Source organism: Gopherus evgoodei, chromosome 2 (assembly GCF_007399415.2).
Source record: "Gopherus evgoodei ecotype Sinaloan lineage chromosome 2, rGopEvg1_v1.p, whole genome shotgun sequence".
NCBI lineage: Eukaryota > Metazoa > Chordata > Testudines > Testudinidae > Gopherus > Gopherus evgoodei.
Window position 1 is genome coordinate 286,704,936 of NC_044323.1, and position 26,391 is coordinate 286,731,326.

Genomic DNA, 26,391 nt, shown 5'->3' on the forward strand with positions numbered 1-26,391 from the left:
AGCTTCAGACAGGAAAATCTATAACTTCTCAGTTAGAACACATTACAAACACTGAACTTCTAGAATTCAAAACCTTGTAGAACTTTTGACAATTTAGTTCCACTTGGCAAGAAAAGCGATTTCCCCCCCCCCAATAAAAAAAATCCAACTTTTTTTAAAAAATTCAAGTTTTTTGAAAAAAGTTCTCCAAGCCAAATTCTCCCCTCAAAGGCAGGCAGAATTTGAATGTTCAAAGCTTTGTGAAACCAAATCTTTTGTTGATTTTCTTGAATTCTTAACATATATACCAGATATGCACAAACAAAAACATATGCAACAGTGAGATTCAGAAGACCAGTAGATCTCACGTCTTGAAACAGATGTCTAGTTGGTTATCATAGAGGTGGATCACAGAATGTTAAGACTGCTTTCCAAATGTCTACTGGTTTCAAAGCTTCTGACATCACCCTAAGTCTTAGAGTCTATTGGGTACTTAGAGCATGTCACTAGTTAATTATGTACACACAGTACCCATTAACACTAAATAAAAACATATTTCCCATAAATTAGGCTAAAATGTTCATTTCAGTGTCATGGTCACTCAGAACTCTAGTTTAGTTTTTCACTCATGTTATGGGAGGTTTTAGTGTGCAATACCAGCATGATTTTGCAGAAATTCCCAAAAGAGGAAGTAATAGAACGTTTTCAAAGCTGTGGATACTTTTGCGTTATAACACACTGAAATTACAGACTTTGACTTTATTGAATGATTAAAGCCAGGAGAAGAGAGTTGAAAGTAGAGGTCATTACTATCTTCTGCCCATTAATGCCCTGACAAATTAACCCTAGGAAGGCAGTCAACCTCCCATAGGCGCACACAGCTGTTGAGGTCAGATCTGAAATGGAAGTTTGCATGAATTTGAGAAAACATATTATTCAGGTACACTTAGAACTATATATGGGGGGTTATTGCTTTTATATAGCAAGTATATGCTAGTGTAATCAGCAAGAGAGATGATTTGTGCCAGATAGATAATGCTTTTTTTGTACATTGAATTAACCCTGAAGGTCTTTTAAAAGGTAGGATTATTAATTCAGACGCACCACTGTACCCTGATATGGGTCCCGATCCTGCCTCCATTGAACACAAAGACAAAATTCCAGTGTACCATATCCTGCTTGCATTCATCATGACAAACTTCCACTAGCATCAGTGGGAGTTGGACCAGGACCTAGAATTTGGTTCTGTAAAGTCAGTTTGGTTCAGATCATTAGCTGGGTGATGAATGATCCCAAAGGAACAATTTCACTTAGTGGCATCATCAGCCTTCACTCCATCTGGCTAATGCAATCTGCTCCCGATACAACCCTTCAAAACACCAGAGTGCAACTGTTCTTGCCACATACAGGCACATACTTATGTCTTTCAGACTAGCCAAAAAGCAAGACCATATCTACTACTGCAAGTTCCCAGTAGGCCAAAAACGATCAAGATACTGTTCCTTGAATTCTTCCTGAGACCAACAAAGGCTTTCCACTATTTACAAATCAAAAGCATTTAGAGACAATCATCATTTTTTTTATTTATTTAAAACAAGGAATGCCTTGTCACTATTATATAAGAAAAAAATATACATCCGCCTATTTATACCCACCCTCATCCAAGCATTCCAAAAAATATAATTCCTATTCATGCAGGTAGTTGCTGCACCAAAAATTAAAATAAAATAATAGCCTTCATAATAATATTTTTTGTAATAAATAAGAGCAAAGTAACAAAAAGAAACTCTATAGTTCCAATAATTTTTCCAATTTCTCTTAAAAAATTCTACTTGCACAACAATTGTTGGAACAGTGGCAAATGGTGAAAGTAAATGTAGTTAAATCAATTATATTATTTGCTTTTGATTATTAATTCCATTGCTAGTTTTTCTTGTGTTTTTTTTATAATGCATACCAGTTTTACAAAGTGCATGCTTTATTTTTATTTTATTTTATTTTTAATTTTGAACTGGCAAGCTAAAATGATCCATCTTTTCCTGCTTCTTTTTTTTTTAATGTTAATACAATCTAAAATCTAGCATTCAAAAATTGATCATGATACACCTGGTATATTGACTGCTTATGACACATGCTTGACTTGGCAAAAACAAAACAAGTTGGCTCCCCCGTCCCCTGTTCTTTTGGAAGCAGTCTAAAAGTTAAAAGCAGGCTGGAACACAATTGCTTCGAGGGAAAAAAAATTAATACCTGATGCATTTTTGTCACATGGCACTAGTTGTGGAATTGCACACACACGCACTCAACACACACGCGCACATGCGCACAGCGACCTGCTTGGGAGGAAAATAGTTTATTAGGTCAGGAGTGCCAGCGGCACAAGAAGGCTCCCAGCTTTGTGTGCAACTTTGGATTTGGTACCCACTGTATATCACCTCGAATCCTCTGAAATCCACTGAGGGGGTAATGTAAGGCATACTTTGCTGGAACAGTAATAATCCATGCTTCATGCTCATGAGCTGAGTCTCAGAGGAGGACTGGCTTTTTCTATTCCCTTTGGCCTCACTCCGTCTCACTCAAGAAACAAAAAGGGTAATTGGGGGAAACAAGTAAAGCAAAAGAAGACAAATCACTTTAAATGGACTTTCGCCTTTTCATCAGCCTGTGGTTATCTGTAAAGCTGTGCAACCCAGGTGAGATGGAGCTAACAGGAGATGGGAAAAGGCTGTTTTTTAATGTGCTTGGTGAGATCTCTTCTATCTTATAAGAGATGGAGTGAAAGTACTGAGGATTCAGCTTGGAGCTGAATGAATTTTGGTGAGACACCATCCGGCTGGTGTACTCATGGGACCTGTAACACATGCAGGAACAAACTGACTGAAGATCTGTTACTTCAGCCTTGTACCGTGGCCGAACATGCTGGGCGTCCTCTTGAATGTGGATAATCATGCTGTTGCGGTTCCCTGCCAGGGATGCCCGCTCCTCAGCATCCCGTCTCTCGTCCTCACTGTTCATGGTTAAGAACCTGAGAACAACCAGATTTAGAAATGCTCCAATGACTGTCAACCCCACTAGAATGTACATAAAGCTAAAAGCCACGTAGAGTGGCTTCTTTTGGAGGGCCCCTTTGGTCTGCAGGGCCACATAGTCACCAAATCCTATCGTAGTCAACGTTATAAAGCAGTAATAGTAAGCATGGAAAAAGCTCCACTCCTCATATTGGGAAAAGGCTGCTGCTCCAATGCAGAGGGTTCCCATGCAGGAGAAGAAACCCACAGTGACCATGTTTTCCATGGAGACGTCGGTGCTCCTCATCCCGCAGCACTTTTTGATCCGTTTCAGGAGGTACTTGACAAAGGTGTTCATGCGCTCACCCAGGCTCTGGAACATGACCAGCGTCAGTGGGATCCCCAGGACAGCGTAGAACATACAAAAGGCTTTCCCGGCATCCGTCCCTGGGGCAGCATGTCCATAACCTAGAGAAGGAAAGGAAAAGATAGGAGTGTCAGCAAGGAGGGGGAATTCCAAAAGCTTCCTCATCAGACCAGCAGCACAAATCATTAACAAAAATAACTCAAGCACCCTGTCAACACCTACGTCTTCCCCAGGCAGAATACTCTCCTTGCTGGAGAAGTCAAAGCCACCTCTTTCAAAATCTTTGGAAGGCACAAGTGACTCCTACTTTAATGAGGACTTCTTTGCTGCTGCAGCAGTGGAAGTGTTCTGCCTGGGAGTTCATGAGAACACTGCAGTGACGAACTGCACTATTGCAACAGGGGGCTCCCAAAGCCAGCGAAAACCTTAGGTGTGAATGTGCCTGAGGAGAAGACGGGATGAGGGAATGGAGAATCTATTCTGTTCCGTTCCGATTTAAATGAAAGCCTTGTCCTTGTAAGCAAGCAAGAAGAGTTGCAACACTGCTTAATGGCAAACAAAATTATACAGAGTTCATTTGCTGGAGAAGTTTCACTTCCTTCCTGAAGGATTTACAATGGAGTATAGCATAACATTCAACCTTCATAACTGGACATGGTTGTCCTCACCAGGGCATTTAAAAAAACACACACACACTAATACCTGGCATTGGAATCTGGTCCATTGCAAAGGCAGGGGATTTTGATGACCTCAGAGGTAAGTATTCTCTGGCAGGAGTGATTCAGCAGTATCCAGAGAACCATCAGAGGTAGAGAAACCATCCCAAACCTCTCTCCAGTTTGTTGGTGGAATTTTAACAAGCTTCTCCTAGGAATCCTGTGAAAGACACTCACTGCTGGAAGACTGTAGGGTTTTGAGGGGAGGGTTAAGGCTTGCACTATTTTTAATTACAGAGGAATGCACAATTGATTCAGCTCATTCTACAATTACTAGAAATGGTTGGAACTATTAATTATAGCAGGTGACTCAGGTAGTCCAGGATCGGATATGTGGTATGTTTCCTGTTATATTAGTAGGGATATGAGAACTGGTTTACATTGAGTGAGAACCTACTCAAGCCATTGTGACTTAACTTTTTCACCCCACATTGTTGCACAAATCCATACTTCCTGCTAGGAGTGGGAATGTGAAAATACCTAGATCCCTGCGCGAATACAAAATTTGTATCCGCACCTGATCTGCAATCTGCAAACAAAGTCTGTGGATATCCATGGATACAAAGCTGATATCCGCAGATTTTCAGGGCTCTAAAAATACTTCAAGAGAGAAAGATCTTGCAGGAATTCTTGTCCAGTTTTGCAGTCCTAAGAGGTTTCACAGAATCTAAATGTCCTGCTCCCCACTCCATTATGTTGGGGAATATGACTCTTCCGGAAACAGTGGCAATACGCAGGTATAAAACTGAAGTGGAGAATCAGGCCTATAGATGGTCATGGTCTAGTGAGCCATCTAATCCATCTCCTTGCCAATGTAAGACACACACAGGCAGGCAGGAAAAAGATCTCAACTTTTAGATACTTATCCACACTGAATGTAATCTCTAAGTGTAAAATTCACTCCCTTGCAGAGAGATTGCACAAGGTGTTACTCACCATCTATTTTCCACGGAAGCCCTCCAAATAGGAATGAAGATGGCCTCTTGGCCCTCCACACAGGAGTGAATTTCTTTTGACATTTCCCCAATCAATACTGTAGCCCTATTCTGATATTTTCAGTCAGACTCTTGGTCCAAAAACTACCCATTTGCAGTGTGCACAGTATGAAATGCAACTAGGAGTTAATTAGCTACACTGCTGCAGGTAACAGTAGTAAATTGTCCTGCGCTTGGCTACTGATGCACTGATCTATTAATGCACTTTCACCAGAACTCAGTACTGAATCCCATGCAAAGCAGAAAGAAACACTGGTCTAGAAAAAGAAATAAAAACTAGAAACTACATCTTCAAAGATCCAGTAACAACCATTATTAACTCAACTGCTAGTTGCTGGCAGCTGGATGGTGATATAAAAACAAATCTGCAAAAAAAAAATAGAAACAAGTTATTTTTAAGATTACAGAAAGAACAAATTGATTCACCTGTTGTACCAGACCTTGTTTTCAGCTCTTCACAAAGAGCAGCTTCCAAATTTCCTGGGGGAATAAATGCCTCCCATAGATTGATGCTGGATTTGTTCCACCTGACTATCCCTCAATAAAGGCTATAATTGCCTCTCATTACTAAGATCAGCTTTTGAACTACAGGGGTGTTAATTAAAGCAAGGACATCTTCCCATTTTATAGCTTTAGTTACAGCTGATAAAGGGGAGGGAAGATCCAGAAAATGTGATTTTCCAGATGGTGACAGAGATGGCAGTTGGTAGAAACAGCTTTCACTTGGGCTCTAAAGAAAAGGGTTAGGGATGAAAAAAGATTTCCTTTGAAATTGTCCAATCCCACTCCTTAAGGATCCAGAGAGACAATTTAGGAAGATTATAATAAATTAGTATTATGCACTTACAGAGTATCTTCCATCCGAGTTTCTCGAAGTACTTTACAGACCCCGTAATTAATTCACTTACAATACCCCTGTGAGATAGATAAGCTTTAGTAGCCCCATTTTGCAGGTAGGAAAGGTGAAGCACAGATAGATGGTGACTCTCACAAGGTCACACAGCTAGAAAGAGAATGCTTACTATATAATTTTAGCCATTAGACCACACTCACTGCGTCGATGTAGGTTTATACAATCAGATTATATCACAGTTTGAACATAAACACGTAGAACAGACAAGGTCTTTTTTATTGAGATGGAATCAAGCCTTTAAAATAGGTACATGAGTGCTAGGCAAAGAACATTTCTTTAGCGCAGACAAGGCCTTGGAGCATACGTAGCTCCATGGCACTGGCCTCAGAGATTAACAGTGAAATGTCCTGAACTTTACGAAGCAAAAGCAAAACTCTCATTTCCTTAAGTGGTGCAGAATCAGGCCATAAACACTGCAAATCAGCAAAAACCAAATGATATTAGTTAAGTTCTTTAAGTTTTAATAATGTAGGTATGAAATTTAAAATGGGAAACTGTCCCTTTTAATTTCAAACTCCCTCAGAGGCCCAATGTCAGAAGCCAGAGAAGGATTAAAGTTTGCCAGAAGAAAGTGGAGGATAAACAGTTTTTCTTACCTGTAAATAGTGTTCCTCCAGTGGATAAGGTCAGGCTCCAACTAGATGGGTTTGACTTTCAACAAGCCTCGGTGGACACAAGCGACCACTTCAGTAGCAGAAGATGACTGCCTAATAGGGTGACCAGACAGCAAATGTGAAAAATCAGGATGGGGGTGGGGGGTAATGTGAGCCTATATAAGAAAAAGACCCAAAAATCGTGATTATCCCTATAAATTTGGGACATCTGGTCACCCTACTGCCTAAACAGGGTGTCTAGAGACTCTTGTTAACTTCCCCAGCTCAAAAGCCAGGGCACTTTATTCAAATATGAAGAGAAATACTTACAAGTTGGGAGATGAGAGACACTGGGTTGGAATGAGCCTGGTTACAGAAATAAAGGCATCTGAATACACATGGTACTGGGTTTTCAGCTTAGATCATTTTCACCACCCTGAGAAGGGGATGAAGGTTATGCAGAGGATCCTAGGACCATGCTATTGAGAAGACATCCACTTAAGAAGCTAAGAGACTGAAGAAAACCAGGGGACTTGGGCATCCACAAGAAAGGAGAAGAGGTGCATAAAGGTGACACACCATGTCTACACCAGGGAGTGGAGCACTGCAGAGGGGACAGCTCCTTCTGCCAGGTTAGAGTTTCTGCTTATTCTGAATGTGAGCAAGTTCAATGTGCCTGGGAGATGAGCAACAGATAGAGCAAAGAGGTTTTGTTCTGCTCATCTGAACAGTAGGATCAAACAGTAGAGAAGCCCAACTTGTGGAGCCTTAACTTGGAGCAGGGCCATATCAATCTAGGTATCTAGAAGGCTCCCATCACTGCAGTATCTGGAACGGCAGGATGCAAGGACCTGATTAACAGCAGGCAGGAGAGTGAACAAGGAGAGTGATCCCTAATGTTTAAAGAGACATTACCAGATGGAACAGGGGATGCACAAATGACTTTCACCTCGAATGGTGGGAACAAAGTGGCTTCCGTACCCATTCTTTCCCTGTTACGCCCAGATGCTTGCTTAGGCTTCACCGATGGGATTCTTCAATTGTGCCCTGGTTTGGAGAAGGATAGTCAGGCATGAGGAACGTGTCGTGTCTCAAAGTGTTATCCCTGTTTTGAGCCAATCTGTGTCAATTGCAGTTTCCTCCCCAGCTACAGCTGAGGCGATATGGAGCGTGTCCATTTCCTCAAACAGTCATGCAGAATGGTTGAGAGATTTAATCATGAGAGGCAGAGACTTGGGTCACCACAGCCTCATCCCAAATGGGTCACTGAGTTATTTTCTTCTTTGCTGGCTCTGGGGGATGCCTCTGGAACTCAGCAGCACACTAAGGACAATTCTGGAAAAGCAGCAAGATCTAAACACTCTTGTTTGCTCTGTTCATAGCAGAGTATAACTTGGGAGGCTTGAGGCAACCTGATTTGTTCCATTAAGTTGGCTGTTCCATTGCTTGTTTGTGCCCTTTTAAGAATAAGGAAAAAGGAAACCCACTTAGTTTGAGGCCGGCACTATCCAGTCAGGGAGAAATACTTGGTTAGTTTCCTTTCAAGCTTCTAAAAGAGTAGTACAGGCACAGTACTGACATCTTAAAGTCCCACTTATCCGACAAGGTGAATTCCATTGAACCACATTGAGTTCCTGTGAGAAGACACGTTCCCAGGACAGCTGGGAGTATTAAAGCACCAGCACTAATCAAACAATGAAACGTAACTGCAATTATGCATCTTGTCACCTGGAATAAGCAAGTCAATGATAATTGGTATAATAAATTAAAAGGGAAAAAATTCTGAACATTCCCAATGCAGCGTGTCTACACTGTGGTCACCGTATTTAGACCGTTAGCAGTCCAGGGCAGAGTCTGTGTCTGTACTGTGTCCTGTGCTCTCAGCTCTTGGACAGGTGTGGTTGCGCCCTAGGCCCTCGTACCAGACCAAGCACATGAGCAGTGCTTACCAAATCATCATATTAAAAATGAAACATACAGACCACAAGCTGTTTGGTATTTGTAAGCGGTGTCAAACCCACGGTAAAGGTGCAGAGCTGCTGGGTTCATTCACATTTGCACTCAGTTTTTAGACCATCTTGAGTCCTGAAGCAGCCCAGCTCTTGGTGTTAGTCAGGGGGGAGAACTGTTTCCTCTGGGGAGTAGGTTTTATTGCCTCTTTCCTTCTCATGTCATTCACTGCAGTGACGGCCACTTGGCATCTCTCACTGGGCCGCCTCTTCTTTGACAACAGCATGTGCAAAAAATGAACCGTGCCAGCCCTGTGACTCAACCCTTTCTCACTCATTCTGGCTGCAGCTCTGCAAAACAGATCATGAAACGGGAATGATGGCATCTGCAACTCAGACAGGGAGGCATAATTCAGATAAAAAAGCCAGGCTGATGTCACAGGTTCACTTCAGAGGTTTATCGACATCAGGGAAAGTGCCCCGAAGAATTACCGGCACTTTTCTGACTTCAGAGCCACCACTTCAAATGGGAGGGAGAGGAAGCCGCATCCTTTTTATTGTAAAGATGAAACCAGTCGAGGTCAGGGTTTGGCAAGGGGGCTCTGGAGCTGGCTCTGCTACAAGGCTTGCTGTGACCAAAAGCCATTCCCATCTGCTCAGTGGCAGGTGCGAAGGGAGCTTCTGGGCTTCGCTCGCTTCCCCATGAATAGCAAACAGGAAAGCACTATCGCAGCCGGCATTCTCAGAAGAGAGGCCAAAGACTGAATGAACCATGGTGACTGAACTCTCTTCTTGCCCTCAGAGAAGACCCCTTCGGGCTGGAGGCGCACTGCATAGAAACATGCACTGCTGCCGTCCATGGAACACATTTGTTCTGGGCAGATTTCAATCCTCAGGGCTGCCAATGATTTAAAAAATGACAATAAGTAACAGGCCCTGCCCAAAACCAGCACTGCAAACTGTTACGGCCCAAAGGGTTTCCCAGCACCAGTGGAGAGAGGTGTTAATCCCCTGTTAGCGAACAGAAGGGGTTCACCGTTCTTTTTCCCAGGCAGCCTTTCAGTTGAGAAATCCATTCATTCGGCAATGTTATCATCCACTGCCATAACGCCACAGGCTGTGCTCTCATTGGAGTTCTTTTTAAAAGGATGGGGCATGATTATTATTGGATGGGAGACATCCAAGGAAAATCCATGTGCTGGAGGAAGCAGTATTGTGTGAGGACAAGTTTCCCTAGATGCCAGCATGAGCCAGTAACCCAACATGGTGCCGAGTGGCGCTGTGCTCCTGGAGTGCCCATCTTTCCCATGTTGTGACCACCTGAGGTTATTAAACATCCTGGGCAATTTTCTGCAAGATTGGAGGGCTAATCCCAATTCCTGGCTACCTTCCTGTTTGATTATATTCTGCTGAATTAAATTTCCCCTCTGAGTTTCCGATGGAGTTATTACTCTTCCTGTCTGTTGTGTAGCATAGCTGCTGAGTTCCACCCCAGATGTGGCCACATATCAGTGATGACTGGAGTGATATCCAAACCAACTAAGCTATTCAGCCACCCAGAGAAAAGAAGGTAAACAAATCAGACTCCTGTCAGAAAAGCAACAGCTCTCCATCTGATCTGTGCTCTGAGTCTTGTTCATCTGGATGAAAGATGCCTTGTTAAAATAAACATCTTCCCTGGCATTCAAGCAGTTATTCAAGGAAGTTATTTTTGACTCCTCCCTCTCCCTTGTCCCACGTATCCAAGCTATCTTTTTATTCTGTATTTGTACATCACCTAGCACAATAGAGTCCTGGACCATGACTAAGGCTCCTAGGCACCGCAGGAATACAAATAAATACAAAACAACAATATCCAAATCCTCGTGCCTTTTTCTTCCTGAACTTCTCCAGGATCCACCCTTTTCATTCCCTTCCTACAGTCAGGTTCGAGCCCTCATTATATCTTGCCTCAACCACTGCTACAGCCTCCCCTCTGGTCTCCCAAACGCACAAATTTTCCACCTTCGGCCCATATAAAAGGCAGCTGCTAAAGTCATATATCACAACACAATATCTCTCTCTCTCACAGTACAGGGTGATGTGGTGACCTGGTGATATCACACACTGCTGTGAAGATGTGATTGTCACAGATAGGAACCCTGCTGAGTTTGGGGAAAGTCCACTGCAACCTTTATGTAAAAGTAGGCCGGTACAGTGTACCAGTAAGAAGTAGCCACTTCTCCTGGCCTGTACGCAGCCAATGTTAAAGTTTGCCACCCCACCCTCACCCTCACCCTGTCAGCGGCCCTGCCGGTAGGGACCATAAGTTGTCTGTGTTACTTTCACCTCTGGGGGTGGGTGTCAAAATCTTAGCAGTATCCCCTATGAAGATTCCTTGTATGAGGGTGGCTCAGTTTATAACAACTGCTAATCTTTCCTCTGCTACCATACAACCCACCTTCCCCAGTAACCATGCTTCCTCCACTCTGATTCATAATATAAGTCCATATACCCTGTTTGGAAATTACACCGAATAGTTCATGTTATATCAGGGTCCACAGGGCGCAGCAGGTGACTTGTGTGGCTTTGTTCTCACTGGGAACCTTTCTTGTTGAACTTGAGACAAGTTTTTTAGTTGCTCACATAAAACAAGTTTAAATGAGCCTCAGCAGAGACTTGGCTGGATCTGTGGATCCCTCCACGAGAGAGGCAGGGACATAACAGGCAGGAGGAATGGGCTGCCTCTCCTCTCATTTGCTAAGTTATTTGTCAGGGGCCAGCCTGAGCCACTATTCTTGAGGGTGGGAGGCCAAGTCAGACCTCTGTACATCGTGAGTCATGAGACAGATAACTGCCTCAGCCTACAAAATTACTCCAGGAGCAGGAATCTCTGTAAGCAAATCGGAGAGACTGAATCAAACGCCTGCCAGCAAACTGAACAGATGACAGCAAAACAACAGAGATGAAACATTCCCTCAAAAGATAGATAATGACTGCTGTGTCAGCACATCCCTGTCCTCTTCAAGTCAGGGACTGGTTTCTTCAAAATCTTGTTTCCTCAAGCACTTTTAGATCATGTTATGGCCTAAATTCATTGTTTAGAATCTTCTCTACCTAGATCTTCCCTGACTTATGAAACTTGTACCTTCTGTTTTAGCAAGGCCTGTCTAGTTATTGTAATTGTTTCCTTTCACTTATCTCTGCGTAGCAACAAGATGCCCTAAGCACCAACATTTCCAATCTATGTAATGTACATGTGCTACGCACGATAAGTGGTGGCATAAATACCCCTGCCATGGCTGTTACACACATGTATTAATAGACTTCTTGTTAGGTGAGAGAAAACAGCAGCAAAGAACACATGCACTCAAAGAGACATTTGAGAAAATAAATGATGCTTCTGTTGCTCAGTAAAGCTAGCCGAACACAGGCTCCTCTGGACAGCTGGGGGGATAACAGTGGCAGGCCATCAACCAAGAAAACCTGCTGCATGGTGCTAAGCAAAACTCCATGAATCAATAGCCCCACCTGATCTCAACTGCTGTGCCTGCCTTTGGTGGGAAGATACATTTCTTAGACAACCTGTGGGTACTGCCCCACCAAGGGCCACATTCAAGGGCAGATTTAGGGGCAGGCAACCCAGGTGACCTGTGGTGCCAGGCTTGGGGGGGCCACCAAGCTCAAAGTGCTGTTTTTGTTGTTAGCATGAATAAATGCAGATGTACAGATCCTAGCATGCAAGCGTATTGCCTTATATGACAGGGATAAATCATGCATTGAAGTCGTGAAATGGGCTACAAATGCAATAGAAATAAGGTTTTCAAAAGTTTAACAAATGGCGAGGGGGCACCAAAGATGCTCCTCGCCTCAGGCACCATCATTTGGTCTAGGACCGGGCTGGCCACACTGACAATTTACCAGTGGCTAGAGGGCAACATTTAATGTGTGTAAACTGAAGCCAAACTCTTTTTTAACACAGGGCTGTAGCCCCTATAGACCTCAGGTCCGCTTCTATTGAGATGGAGTATTGCACGCAAAATTCAGAGGTCCTGTAGGTTCCCTGAGATGGGACTGCCTTTGAGTAGACTCCTCAGTGCTTTTCCAGGTGGTCAATGCAAGCAGTGCACGCAGCCCCCACCTACAGCCCACCCCTGCTTCACTCATGGGTCTTTGATGGATCAGCTTCCAGAGGAGACAATTGCGAATAGTGCTTTACAGGCAGCATTCACCCTGCCCTTTGCCATGCATTCAGGGTGTGCATAGATGCACGTCACACAACATGGCCTTGTAGGTAAATAACCAATGTATTTTGAGGAAAGATGGAGTCAGTGAGATGAACTGGTTAAAAATAAAACATTAGAAATGGACAGAAACGAGTGAGCAACTTCCAAAAAAGGTTTTAAAATAAAAATATCTTGCTTTTCAATTTAGAAACAGAACCTGAAAAAAGCAATTTTTGAAAACCAACACATGTATATTGGAGCAGGGAGGAGGGTTGGTTTTTCACCATATAACTGGAACATTTTGAAAGAAATGAATTTTTTCTGTGACAATTTTTATTTTTAAAAAAGGCTGTTTAAAATGTTTTTGAAATGACAAATTCTGACTGGCACAACAAATTATTGATACCTATTTTGTAATAGTAAGTATGCTGGGCACTGAAGGCTGTAACCCATAATCTCTATTACCTCAATTCTGCTGTATCTCATTATCTTGTACATTTTCTTTTTTACTGACAAGGTAAGAAATAACTGGGACTGTCAACAGTTCTCTTTACCCTTTAATAAAAAGCCTAATAAGTAAAATGGCCAATGTATCCGTTCTTTCACACAATGTTCTTAGAAAGAACAGGAGTACTTGTGGCACCTTAGAGACTAACAAATTTATTTGAGCATAAGCTTTTGTGGGCTACAGCTCACTTCATCAGATGCATAGAATGGAACATATAAGAAGAGTATATATATACATTCAGAGAAGATGCCATACCAGCTCTAAGAGGCTAATTAATTAAGATGACCTGTTATCAGCAGGAAAAAAACTTGTAGTGATAATCTAGATGGTCAATTACAGACAGTTGACCAGAGGTGTAAGGATAGTTATAATAAGGAAATAGATTCAAGCAGTGTAATGACTCAGCCATTCTCAGTCTCTATTCAAGCCAGAGTTAATGGTATCTAATTTACAGACTAACACAGCTGCTACTCTGAAACCTGTCCATGTTCTTAGTACTGGAAATCAGAGACCTGTTAGATAACCTAGTCCAGCTCCCATACAAAGCAGAATGACTCCCTGACGTATATCCACTAGTGTTTTGTCCAATGTCTTGTCTACTCTGAAATGTTTCAAGTGACAAGGTTAGTTCAGAGGAAGCCTATAGAAACTAAGGGCACAGAGCCTGTTTCTCTCATTTGTCTCTCTCTCTCGCTCTCCCCGTGCTGTTTCACCTCCATTCCTCTCATTGTGTTTGCTGTCTCATCTAACTCCTGTCACATATGAGAGCAGACATGACTAGCAGCAGCTTCTTTGTTTTATCTCACAGGAGACACGGTAGCTGCATCTCCCTAATGGCATGATGCAGCGTACAGAACTCAAACTGTTGAGAGCTCAGTGCCACAGCCAGGATTGGCTTGGATGCTTCATGACTAACCATATTCTTTTGGAGGCTGAATGCTTACTCCAAAGCCAATTCTGTTTTGTCCATCATTTTCCCTCTCTGTGGCCATCATCCAATATGTACTGGAGCCCCACAAGGCAGACTCCAAGGGGTGCTGGAGCAACATCCCAAGCAAAGTTTAGGGAATATTAATGCCGCTTTCCCAGGGATGAATGTATGGAACTACACCCGCAGGAGATAGCTCTGCTCCGCACAGGTGCCACATTAAGACACACTTCTCCACTGACAGAAGCAGTGTATTCTGTCAAGTCACAATAATAATGAACACATCACTTCAAAGCATGGAATGAATATTAACTAATCCTCAGAACCTCCTTTTTTATTTGTTGCTGCTGCTCTGATTCTCCTCTGCCTTGTGTAGTCACTTCTGCAAAGTAGCTATTTCGTGGCTTCAGACCATTCTCAGAGGACAAGAGTCCATATGACAGAACAGCCATCACAGGTGGTATTTTGCTGACCTTCTCTGCAGACATGCCCTGAACTGAAAGGGTGTTGCAACTGAGCCATACCCTCAACACCAGGCTCCCCAGGGCAGAACTGAGCACAAGCATGAAGCACCATGAGGGAAAGCTTCCAGTGCTATTGCCTGTGCTGACCTTGCTCTTGGGAGAGAGGACACCAGCCGCCCCCAGACTGTCCACCAGGAAACTTTCCCCTGACTTCAATTCACTTCAGAAAAAGAAATAAACACTCAATAGCAACAGCCCCTCCACCCACTCTAGGGCTCCACCTAGTGACTCTGCAGTACTGCCCTGGCACCTGGTGCCGAAGACTGTGGGGCCTGCAGCTTCCAAGCACTAAGGAGCTGGGAAGAGGGGGGGAGTCCTTTATCCACCCGTACAAGGGCACTGGCATTTCAGGGACTGAGCAGAGATTTTGGGTTAATCCGATGCTGCTAAGCCGACCATTATTTTGCTCTGGATTTCCTGCTGGTCAGTTGTTGACAGTTTGCCAAGACTACAGCTGAGCCTGGGCAACTTACTAAAGGAATAAACAATGCAGCAAATCAGCAGCCAGATGCCCTCCCAGGATAAGCTCCCTTTGGACTCATTATACACCAGGGGGGAACTGGCATGCCGAATTCTTCCAAAAATAACAATCCTCCAGTCACCAGGATGCGAGAAGTCACTGGATTCAATGGCAAAGGGAAGGAAGCAGCTGACACTGAGTCTCTGGGTTCAGAAGACTTGCCTGCATCGCAGTATGGACTATTTAACCATTTACAGTGGTAGGGCCAGATTCTCCACTGCCTTGCACCTTGTGCCATCATTTACCAGTGTGGGTGCAAAATACTAGGATTCAGATTTGGCAGCATTTGACATCCCCTTTGCACTAATGTAAGAATGTCCAAAATGCAACGCAGTGGACAACCAGGCCTGTAGCATTTCTGATTCCAGTTTCTTCCCCACTCAGCTCACATTCCCTCCATCTGACTCTGTTCTAATGGTTGTTAATAAGCTCAAAGCACTTTTAGGAAGCTCAATTCATACTTCGCCCCTATATCCCTTCTCTCCGCTTCCTACTCCTCTTCTTGCTCTGAAGATATCACAGGTTTGATCCATGGGTCACATCGCAGACACTCCCAAGACAAATCATGCCTAGAACAAGATCTCAAACAGAAGCGAATCATAGAGACAAGTAAGAAAAGATCTATTATGTCATGTCCATTCCCAGGGGCAAGTGCAGGCTGTTCCGTACAGTATATTCTCCAGGGCTTTGTCCAGTCTTGTTTAAATGCTTGAAATAACAGGGCTTCTGCCATTTACCTTAGGAGATTAGTCCACTGTCCAATAGATGCTACAATCAGGAAGTCTTTCTGCTATTCAGCTACGTTTTCTTCTGTTCTTTTCCCCATCATTATTACTTCTATACCCCCATATCCCAGACACAATTCTCCCCTTCCTTGATGTTTAACTCCCTTGAAATACTTGTAGATAGTTATTGTCTCTCACCATAGTCAATAAGTTTTACATATTGTAGTATTCATGGCACAATCCTGCACTGAAATCAGCAGATGTTTTACAGCTTTTGTTTACCTATGCAAATACAGTTTTTAAATCTTTCCCCACATGCAAATCCTTTCCTTGATCGTTCTTATTACTCTTTTCTTAATTCCCTATAATCCCTCAGGATCTTTCCAGGATCTTTGCTAGCAATGTACACAGTCTGTCACATGATGACTTTGCCTATGTAGCTCCAAAGGGCCACATCTTTTTAACTATCCCATTGCATTACAAACTCATATTGAAGTTGTCATTCGTTATCACCGCTAGGTCTTATTTGTCATCACTGCCTTCCAGGAATCTTCCTCTCCCTGCACATCTGTGATGCAGACTAGGATTTGTGTCCCTTGATCATATATTTATAGGGCAATAATAATGCATAATTACAGAAGACAATGTCCAGCTTGCCTGTTTCACCTCAGATCACTGTTCCATTGAACACGTCACTGAGATGTGTTAATAATGAAAACAAGTACAAGTTTATTTAACAAAGAGTAGAAATTCAAGTGATAGCACGTAGAAGTAATGGAAACAGATGGTTACACATAAAATAACATCATGACACACAGTCTAGAGCCTAGACTTAACTAGATACTTTCTTGTCTTATACAGCAATGCTTACCCAAAGTCTTTCCCATGTTTTACAGCCAGGCTTGGCTCTGCTCTTCTGTTCATGCGACAAGTCACTCTGTCAGCTTGCCTCCTCATAAATCCAACCCCCTCCTGCTGTTTATTTCTTCCTATAAACTTCCTCTTTTAAAGCTTTCGCAATAACTCAGTCGGCATTTGGCTCAGTATGCAAACAAGCATCCACAGGGCTGGATTTACACCTTACGCTCCCCTCAGCATGGCATCTTCCTTGTCCCCCCACTTACAGCTGACCTTCATGTTGCACACAGTTTTAGAAAGGTAGGGCACCCCTAGAACACCGATGCCCCTGGACATGTGCCTACTGTGCTGAACTGGAAATTCAGCTCTGAGCATACACCGTGAGGCATATGATGCCCAGCACACACATGACCAGACAGAGGGATAAGCATGTGTTACCTCCTATTTGAAATGAACCTGTTTGAGACATGTCACCTCCTGGTTACATGTCTTAACAACAGAACTTTCAGCATAGACACATAACTCCTTAAATATTATCTGTACACACATACCACAACCATTACGATGTCCAGTGAGCTACTGGCTCTCAGTAGAGACCACACATAACATCCTTTAGTGAAGTATTATGCACATATTCAACCCAGAAGATCCCCATAAATCTCCGAGCAACCCCTGTGCCCTCTGTCAGTTGGCATCAAGAGGCCCCTGTGTCACAGAGTTCAACTTGCTCAGAATTCAGTTGTGATGTGCTGGGCACCCTTCACAAGAGCAGGGGCCTAAGCGTCTCATGTCTTGTATGAGTCGGCAGGTCCATTTGATTGGTATGTCTGAGTAAGAGGATAAGTACTTTCAGGGCAGAATACAGGGGCTTGTGGGGTAATGATCCCAGCAAAGTTACAAATGAACTGAGCTTCTTCTCATCATTAACTGATCTAAGAAACGTGGACTGGAAGCTGTCTGGAAAGCTTTCACTGAAAGGGTCTCAGGTGTTGAACCTTAAAAACTCTAGTTAAATATGGGTTGACAAAAGCAACCAAGAAACAGAATGTTTTAAATGTCAAATAAAAATCACTTCCTGTCTCCATTAAACATTTCATCAATACCTGTGATGACATTATCCTACTGGCTCTCCTGCAGTCCACAGAGTCTTACAAAACGAAGGCTGAGGAGAGATATGATTGCTCTCTATACACCAGAGAGATAAATACCAGGGAGGAAAAGGAGTTATTTAAGTTATGGACCAATGTTGACACAAGAACAAATGGATATAAACTGGCCACCAAGAAGTTTAGCTTGAAATGAGATAAAGGTTTCTAACCATCAGAGGAGTGAACAGCTTTCCAAGGGGAGAAGTAGGGGAAATAATCCAACTTGTCTCAAGACTGAACCTGATCATTTAAAGGAAGGGATGGTATGATGAGACTGCCTACAATGACAGATGGCCCATCCGTGACTGCCATTAACAAATATCTCCACTAGACAGAGATGGGACACCAGATGGAGCGGGCTCTGAGTTACTACAGAGAATTCTTTTTCAGGTGTCTGGCTGGTGGATCTTGCCTACATGCACAGGACTAACTGATCACCAAATTTGGGGTCAGTCAGGAATTTCCCCCTGGGTCAGACTGGCAGAGACCCTGAGAGTTTTCATCCTCTTCTGCAGTGTGGGGCACAGGTAACTTGCTAGTATAAACTACAGTAAATGGTGGATACTCTGTAACTTGAAGTATTTAACTCAATATTTGTGTAATTCAGCCAGAGGTTATGGGCCTACTACAGGGGTAGGTGGGTGAGGTTCTGTAGTCTGCAATGTGCAGGAGGTCAGACTAGAGGATCATGATGGTCCCTTCTGGCCTTAAAGTCTATGAGTCTTGATAGTCTTCCATGGGAAGCAGTGTGGCATCACTAGCTGCCTTATGAAGCCTATAAAACTAAGTACATCCAGTTAACCCCCCTTGAGAGAAGCAGGTTGGTAATCTACAGTAGCAAGAGAGGCTGTCACAGGTGGTCAGAGCTTGCCCATGATCTCTGTAAAATACTGATATTTTATCTCTATTAGGCTCCTTCTTTTCAATTAAACTAAGATTTATAAAAGCATAACAACTGACTTCATAGGTAGTTTCCAGTGCATTTACAGGCTTATCTTGTTTTATTTACTGCTGTATCCGCCATAAATTGCACCCTGATTAAAAAAAAAATCAGTCTTTGCAAACTCTGAGAAGAGGTCTTTATGTGCAAGGATTTTGAGTGTGGTGTCTCCTCAGCTTTCAGAGAGATGCTATGGCTTTCCAGTCAAGACGAAGGCTAAAGGAAAGGCTATGTGACTTCCCTTCACTGGGCTTGGGCTGGTCTACACTAGAAAAGCCATATTGGCAGAACTATTGGGGTGTGATATTTACCAATATAGTTATATTGGTACAAGTCTTGTGCAGACACCATTATACTGGTATATCTTATATCATGTCCCAAATGGAAATAAGCAATACCAATATAAACACTTTTATACCAGTATAGCTGCATCCACATTAATGGGATTTGCCACTTTTACTACACCAGCAAAACTTCCTAGAGTAGACGAGTACTAATGGTGGGTTCACTTCTAAACGTGCTGAGTGAGGAGGACCATAAAGCAAAAGGACTAGAATGTCTCCGTAAAATGGGGATAATAGACCATTACGATTCATCTGCTATTGGAACTGGAAAAGGTTCAGAAAAGGGCTACAAAAATGACTAGGGGTGTAAAACAGCTTCCTTATGAGGAGAGAGTAATAGGATTGGGACTTTTCAGCTTGAGAAACAGAGGACTAAGGTGGAGGGGGAATATGATAGAGGTCTATAAAATCATGACTGGTGTGGAGACAGTGAATAAGGAAGTGTTGTTTACTCCTTCTCATAATACAAGAACTAGGGGTCACCAAATTAAATTAATAGACAGCAGGTTTAAAACAAATAAAAGGAAATATTTCTTCACACAACACACAATCAACCTGTGGAACTCTTTGCCAGAGAATGTTGTGAAGGCCAAGACTATAGCAGGGTTCAAAAAAGAACTAGATAAATTCATGCAGGACAGGTCCAGCAATGGCTATTAGCCAGGATGGGCAGCCTCTGTTTGCCAGAAGCTGGGAATGGGTGACAGGGGACGGATCAATTGATGATCACCCATTCTGTTCATTCCCTCTGGGACATCTGATAGTGGCCACTGTCAGAAGACAGGATACTGGCCTTGTCAGACCTTTGGTCTGACCCAGTATGGCCATTCTTGTGTTCTCAGCCAGTTCCAATATTTGCAAGCAGTTGAATTTCCCAGTTTGGAGGAAGCTGCTTTCTTAACTTTTTGCTTTTTTGTTGCCATCCTGTCACCATGCACAAGATCATGATCAAGAGCTAGCCAGTGAGCAAACAGCTCTAGGCTTTGAAAGGCTTCCTGCAGCTACTGGAATGGTATTAAACACCTCTGTCCCAGGTTTTAGTTCTCCAGATCACTAACTACTTCCCTCATGTCAACAGTCAGAGAACTTATTTTACCCCTCTCTTAAGGAAAATCTCCCAACGTAGTCTCACTCTTACTGGCAAATCTAGATTGCACTGCTGGGCAACTGAGTACTTGCCAGCGAGACCAATCATTGTTTCCCCAGCAGCTGCACCTGGCTTCAAGCAGCAGAAGTGCTCTGATAGGCAAAGCCCAGCTCATGGCCACCCTGCATAAAGACTCAATGGTGATTTAATCAGATTTACCTAAGGAACTGGGTCAAAAAAAGCTAAGTATATTTCATGAAAAAGCATTAATGAAATGAACAATTTTTGTTGTGTTCAAAAATCTTCTTTACATTTTTTGGGTTTTTTTCAGAGAAAATGTTCAAATTGTTTTAAACCGTGTTTTAAAAAGCAAAAAAAAAAATTGTGTTTTTTTAATTTAAGGTTTTTGTTGGTTCTTCCCTCCCATTTCTCTTCTAAAAACCAGAAAATGCAAAAAATGAAAATTGGAAAGCCACAATAAAACTGTTCACAATTTGTTTTTTAAAAATTGCAATGTTTTATTTCAAAAATGTTCATTTAAAAATATTTTGACACAATGAACATTTTTCACAAAAATGTTAATTTTGATCAAAAAGGCATTTTTGTTTTGAAAAAAAGTTAATGGAGAAAGCTTGACCTGTTCTATTTATATATAACTGGAGCCAAGGAGGCAGTGGTAAGGTCTGAATTAAGCTTACCCAATCAGGATTCATAGAATCCTAGATCAGAGTTTACCTACATGGAAACATCTAGTGGCATTAGTATACTAGTATAATTATATTGCTACAGTTATACTAGTCTAACGTGGACACTCTTCTTCAGAATAATCGTAGCATTTTTTAATTAGCTTATAACAGAAAAAAGGCCACTATGGTCCCCTTGGGTTGTTGTACTGGTGTAGTAGTGCTGGTAAATTTCCCCAGGTGGAGAAGCCCTGAGATCTTTTAAATTGTTGTCATGAGATTCTGGCCTCAGTTGACTGAAATCATTTCAGATAGTCAATTGTGTGAGATCTTTAACACTCCTCAGATGTGGAAACACCAGGTTCCACTTGCATCCAAACGAGAATCAGAAAAATCAGACTCCTTCCAGTTTGGGATCCAGCCTGGAATCAAAACTGAAGCAAAAATTGATATAGAGATTTGAATCCAGAACCCACCTCTCCGTCATCGTAAGCTGAATAGATTTAGACCAGTGTGACCCATCTGTATAAATTCACAGAACTTTATTTTGATCTCACTTAATCTGGTGTAAATCAGGAGCAATTGCACTGATGTTAATGGATTTATAGCAGTGTAAAACTAGTAAAAATGAGATCAGACTTCAGCCCACCATCCTAACAATTAACTGGAGACGAAGCCGCACTCTGATGCTTTGAAGGTGAAGGCTAAGAACCAAACCTTGCAGACACTGCAAATTGTTCTCCAGCAAATGACCCATGGAATGCAGGCTAGGATATGTGCAGTATTGAATCTCAAAACTGACAGACAATCCCAATTAGCCATTCTAAATGCCAGGAGGGTTCTACTCTGCCAATATACTTCTAGTTCCCAGCAAAGCCTTTCACACAAAACAAATCAAGTGAGTTTTTTCTTTCTTCTTTAGGGTTTACAAAACATCAAGCCTTTCCATGCCAGCCTGCGACACACACATAACCTACTGTAAGCTCGTGGGAGGCAACAGAGTGAGACACACCATTTAATGTACCTGACTAGGCATAAGCAGAGTAATCCATCATTTTTATTTTCCATTTCCAGTAAATAGGAATAGACAAACTGGCTGGGATAAAATAAGAAACCACCTTCCAAAGTTTAGTTCAAAACTCTAACCTATTCCTTTCTCTTTGGGTTTTAAAAACATTCTCTTAATCTTTTTAACCTCATATTTTTCATTTTCTCTCACTTCAGAGTTCCTGGGTTCCAGGTAGAACAAAAAATCAAATGGACAAAATATTTCCTTCTGGTATCCATCACTGTCATATCTGAGCTGCTCGAAAGCATTGATTATCACAATTATTTATTATTTGTATTGCTTTAGTGCCTGGCAGCCTCCATCATTGTGCTTGGAGCTGTACAAACACACAAAAAATTATGGCCCCGAGTCTTCATAAAATGCCTGTGAAGCTGGGCATTTTCATCCTCCCTTTACAGTTAGAGAATGCTGAAGAGGGAGAGTGGGACAGGAGGATGTGTCTGGGAATGATGGGATGAAACAATGAAAGTAAACATTTAGACTGACTCTCAAGAAAGACTGAGGGAAACATTCCAAGCAATAATTTCAAGGACAATGGAGTAAACCCATCACTTAGGACATTTAAATTTAACTTGGGTGAAACATAGGGACCACTTCTGCAGTTACAGGGAGATTGGGTGAGATAAAACAATAGGTCTTCGATTTCTATAAGCCAAATTCTCCTCTAAGTTTCATCCTCTGTAAACCCAGAGTCATCCCACTAAATTCAGTGAAGTTACTTAGGATTTGCAATACTGTGAGTAGCAGCAGAATTTGGCTTGGTGATTGACATTCCAAACCCACGATTTAGTCCCCTGAGCTCTTCCCTCAGGCTGCACAGCACAGTACCAGTGATATCACCACTGGCAGGCAGAGGGACTGTAAAATATGAATATTTGGCTTCTACTTGACACTAGCTGAGCCTGAATCTAACTAGCTTGGCCAAAGTGAGGTTCCCTTTCAGCTCGACTGGCAGAACAAATAGTACCATGACGGATGCAGGTTAAGTTTGAGTTGTGGGAGTGTGCAGGGCACCCAAGCTATGAAGCTGGTGTTTATATGGAAGGAGCAATGCTTCTATGTGTTTGCTATAGAGTCTGTCCATCAGATGCAAAAATGTTTATCTTTTCTTTTTTAATTCTGCAAGTGTACATCCTGCTCAACCCCACTCCCCAAACACTGCCACCAAGATATACCACATACTCCTTAGGCCAGGGGTTCTCAACATTTCCAGACTACTGTATCCCTTTCAGGATCCTGTCTGAAGCCCAAGCTCTGCTGCCTAGGGCTGAAGCATGTAAATTAGCTTTGTGGGCCCCCCATTGAGTGGGGCCCCAGGCAACTACCCTGCTTGCCACCCACAATACCAACCCTGCACTTGTGCCCCCCTAAACCGATCCTGTGACACACACCCCGGACTCACAATCCCCAGGTTGAAAAACACTGATCTAGATGAGTTGATGTACCTCCTGGGAGACCTCTGCATACCCCAGGGGTACACATACCCCTGGTGGAGAACCACTGCCTTAGGCCAAACCCTCATTGCAACAGGGGTTGCAGTCGCTCAACAACTCTCAAAATTTTTCCCTGAGTGACAAATTCAGTTAGTGGTGAGAAAGGTTCCTTGACACCACGTTTCCTAACTGTGTCAGCAACAGGATTTTTTTCAAGGCTTTGAAGTAAAAGCTCCATTTCCAGGCTCGATGCAATTTGCACTGTCCCTCATTTATTGTGACTCTCCATTTCCTTTGAGGAGTGCAGGCCTGCTGGCATTGTACTTGAACACTTGTGCAGAAAAGGCAGCTATTTCCTGGCACCGCACAGTCATTCCCTGACTAAGCAGCCCCAGTGTAATAAGGTGGGAGATATTTCCTTTACCTTTGAAAGGTGCCAGCATTATTCGATTTCGAATTCAGAACCCCGACAGGCAGCAGAACATCTAGCGCTAGTGGGTAATCAAGTAGGTGGGTCGCGGGTAGCATAGCTGACAGAGAAGCTGCAAATATCCCTCACCAAAGGGAAAAATCCTCTTTGGAGGCACTGCCCCTCAAACACAGATCTCCTCTGACCCGCATCCCTACTCCTCACCTCAATTCCTTTCTCACTTTCTTTCCCTTGTCCCATTCTTATCCCATTCCCTCTCTTACTCCCTTCTCTTTCATTCCCATCCCCAATTCTCTTCACACAGTCTCTCTCTCTCATTCCTCTCTGCTACCTATTCCCATTTCTCTCTCATTCTCCTGTCCTCTTTTCTTCGTCCCCCTTTTTTCCCTTCACACCTGGGTCTCACTCTTTCATTTCCCTCTGTTGGCTACTGCCAGCATTTACCTCACCAGGCAGCGCACAGCAGTTTGGGGAACTTTATAGCCTATAACACTTCATACAACAGTTGCTCTATGATCATAATAGTTGTCTATAAAACATCTACCTTATCTTCGCAGAGGGGATTAATTCTGGCATGATAGACAATAAAATTAGCCATCCCTGGCAGAGGGAGACAGACCAGCAGCATTTACAGAAAACAATTACATGACATTTTGCACAAACAAACTATAGCAAAGCTAAGAGGTGATGACCATCGTGAAGCTGTTAGAGTGGGATTCGAGGCAACTGTGTCTTGGTTAGATCTGGCACTTGAGTGGGTTACTTCAAATGCATCTGAGGAAGTGGGTATTCACCCACGAAAGCTCATGCTCCAAAACGTCTGTTAGTCTATAAGGTGCCACAGGATTCTTTGCTGCGGTTACTTCAAAGGCATTTTGTTAGCTTTTTTGTCTGCCACTACACATTGACTGGATGCTTTCAGAGAACCATCCATGATGACTGTAAGATCTTTCTGCAACAGGATGATCTTCCTTAAATGCACCATTAGCACCATGATCACCCAGTGGCCCCACTGACTATATAGCAGCCTTCCTCCTTCTGATGTCCTTTGAAAACAATTGCAGCTCGTTTTTGCATCCTCACTTAATTACTCTTCATATTCTTTCTTGGCCTGCCTTATGATACTTTTACAGTTGACTTGACAGAGTTTATCCTCTTTTCTATTTCCCAAAGAATATTTTTTCTTCTAATTTTTAAAGGATGCCTTTTTGTCTCTAACTGCCTCTTTAACTCTACTTTTTAACCACGGTAGCAGTTTTGTCCTTTTATTGTTTTTTAATTTAGGGTATACATCTAGTTTGAGCCCCTGTTATGGTATTTTCTGAATAGTCTCCATGAAGTTTGCAGGCATTTCACCCTTGTGACGATTCCTTTCAATTTCCCTTTAACTAGTGTCTTCACTTTTCTGTAGTTTCTGTCTGACGTTAAATGCTCCTTTTTTTTTTGGTATTTTCCCCCCTACAAGGATGTTTAAATTTAATTACATTATGGTCGCTATTATTGAGCGGTTCAGTTATATTCATCTCTTGGACCAGATCCTGTGTTCCCCTTAGGACTAACTCAAGAATTGCCTCTCCTCTTGTGGGTTCCAGGGCTTGTTGCTCCAAGAAGCAGTCATCTAAGCTTTGTAGAAATTTAATCTCTGCATCCATTCATGAAGTAACATGTACCCGCTTAATATACTTGAAATCCCCCATTATTACTGCATTTTCTGCCTTTGTAGCCTCTCTAATCTCCCTGAGCATTTCACAATCACTGTCACCATCCTGGTTAGGTGGTCGGTAGTATGTTCCTCCTGCTACACTCTTATTGTTCAAGAACGGAATTTCTACTCATAAAGATTCTATAGTTTGATTCATTTAAGATTTTTACTTTATTTGACTCTATGCTTTTTTTCACATACAGTGTCACTTCCCCACCAGCACAACCTACTCTGTCATTCCTACATATTTTGTACCCAGGTATTACCACGTCCCATTGACTAGCCTCATTCCGCCAAGTTTTCATGATGCGTATTATACAAATTCCCTCATTTAATACCAATCACTCTAGTTCACTCATCTTTGTATTTATACTTCTAGCATGTGTATAATACCAATCACTCTAGTTCACTCATCTTTGTATTTATACTTCTAGCATGTGTATATAAGCCCCTATATATTTTGTCAATATTCAGTTGCTTGCCTTCATGTGTTATATTGAAATGGGACTCTTTTACATTGACTGTTCCTCACTAGCTCCAAACTGGACCTTACCAACTTCTTTCCAATCCCCTCTACTTGGATATAGAGTTCCCCCTTTAATAAATTCATTCCTAAGGAATGTCTCTACCTGAACTGTGTGCTCCTCCACACCTGCCAGCTTTCCCCCAGTCCATAGTTTAAAAAATCCTCTACAACCTTTTAATCCTACATGCAAGCAGTTGGGTTCCATGCTAGCTTAGGTGGAACTCAGCCTTCCTATAGAGGT

General features: G+C 42.5%; 1 protein-coding gene across 1 annotated transcript in view; it reads right to left on the minus strand.

The window, feature by feature from the left end:
* Nucleotides 1-2,354: 2,354 nt before the first annotated feature.
* The window catches only part of KCNK9 (potassium two pore domain channel subfamily K member 9), a 129,193-nt gene continuing 105,156 nt past the window's right edge, over nucleotides 2,355-26,391 (minus strand). Inside the window, exon 2 of the mRNA XM_030553880.1 lies at nucleotides 2,355-3,455. Coding sequence (XP_030409740.1) covers nucleotides 2,614-3,455 — 842 coding nt within the window. The 3' untranslated portion in view covers nucleotides 2,355-2,613. The remainder of the gene's footprint in view (nucleotides 3,456-26,391) is intronic.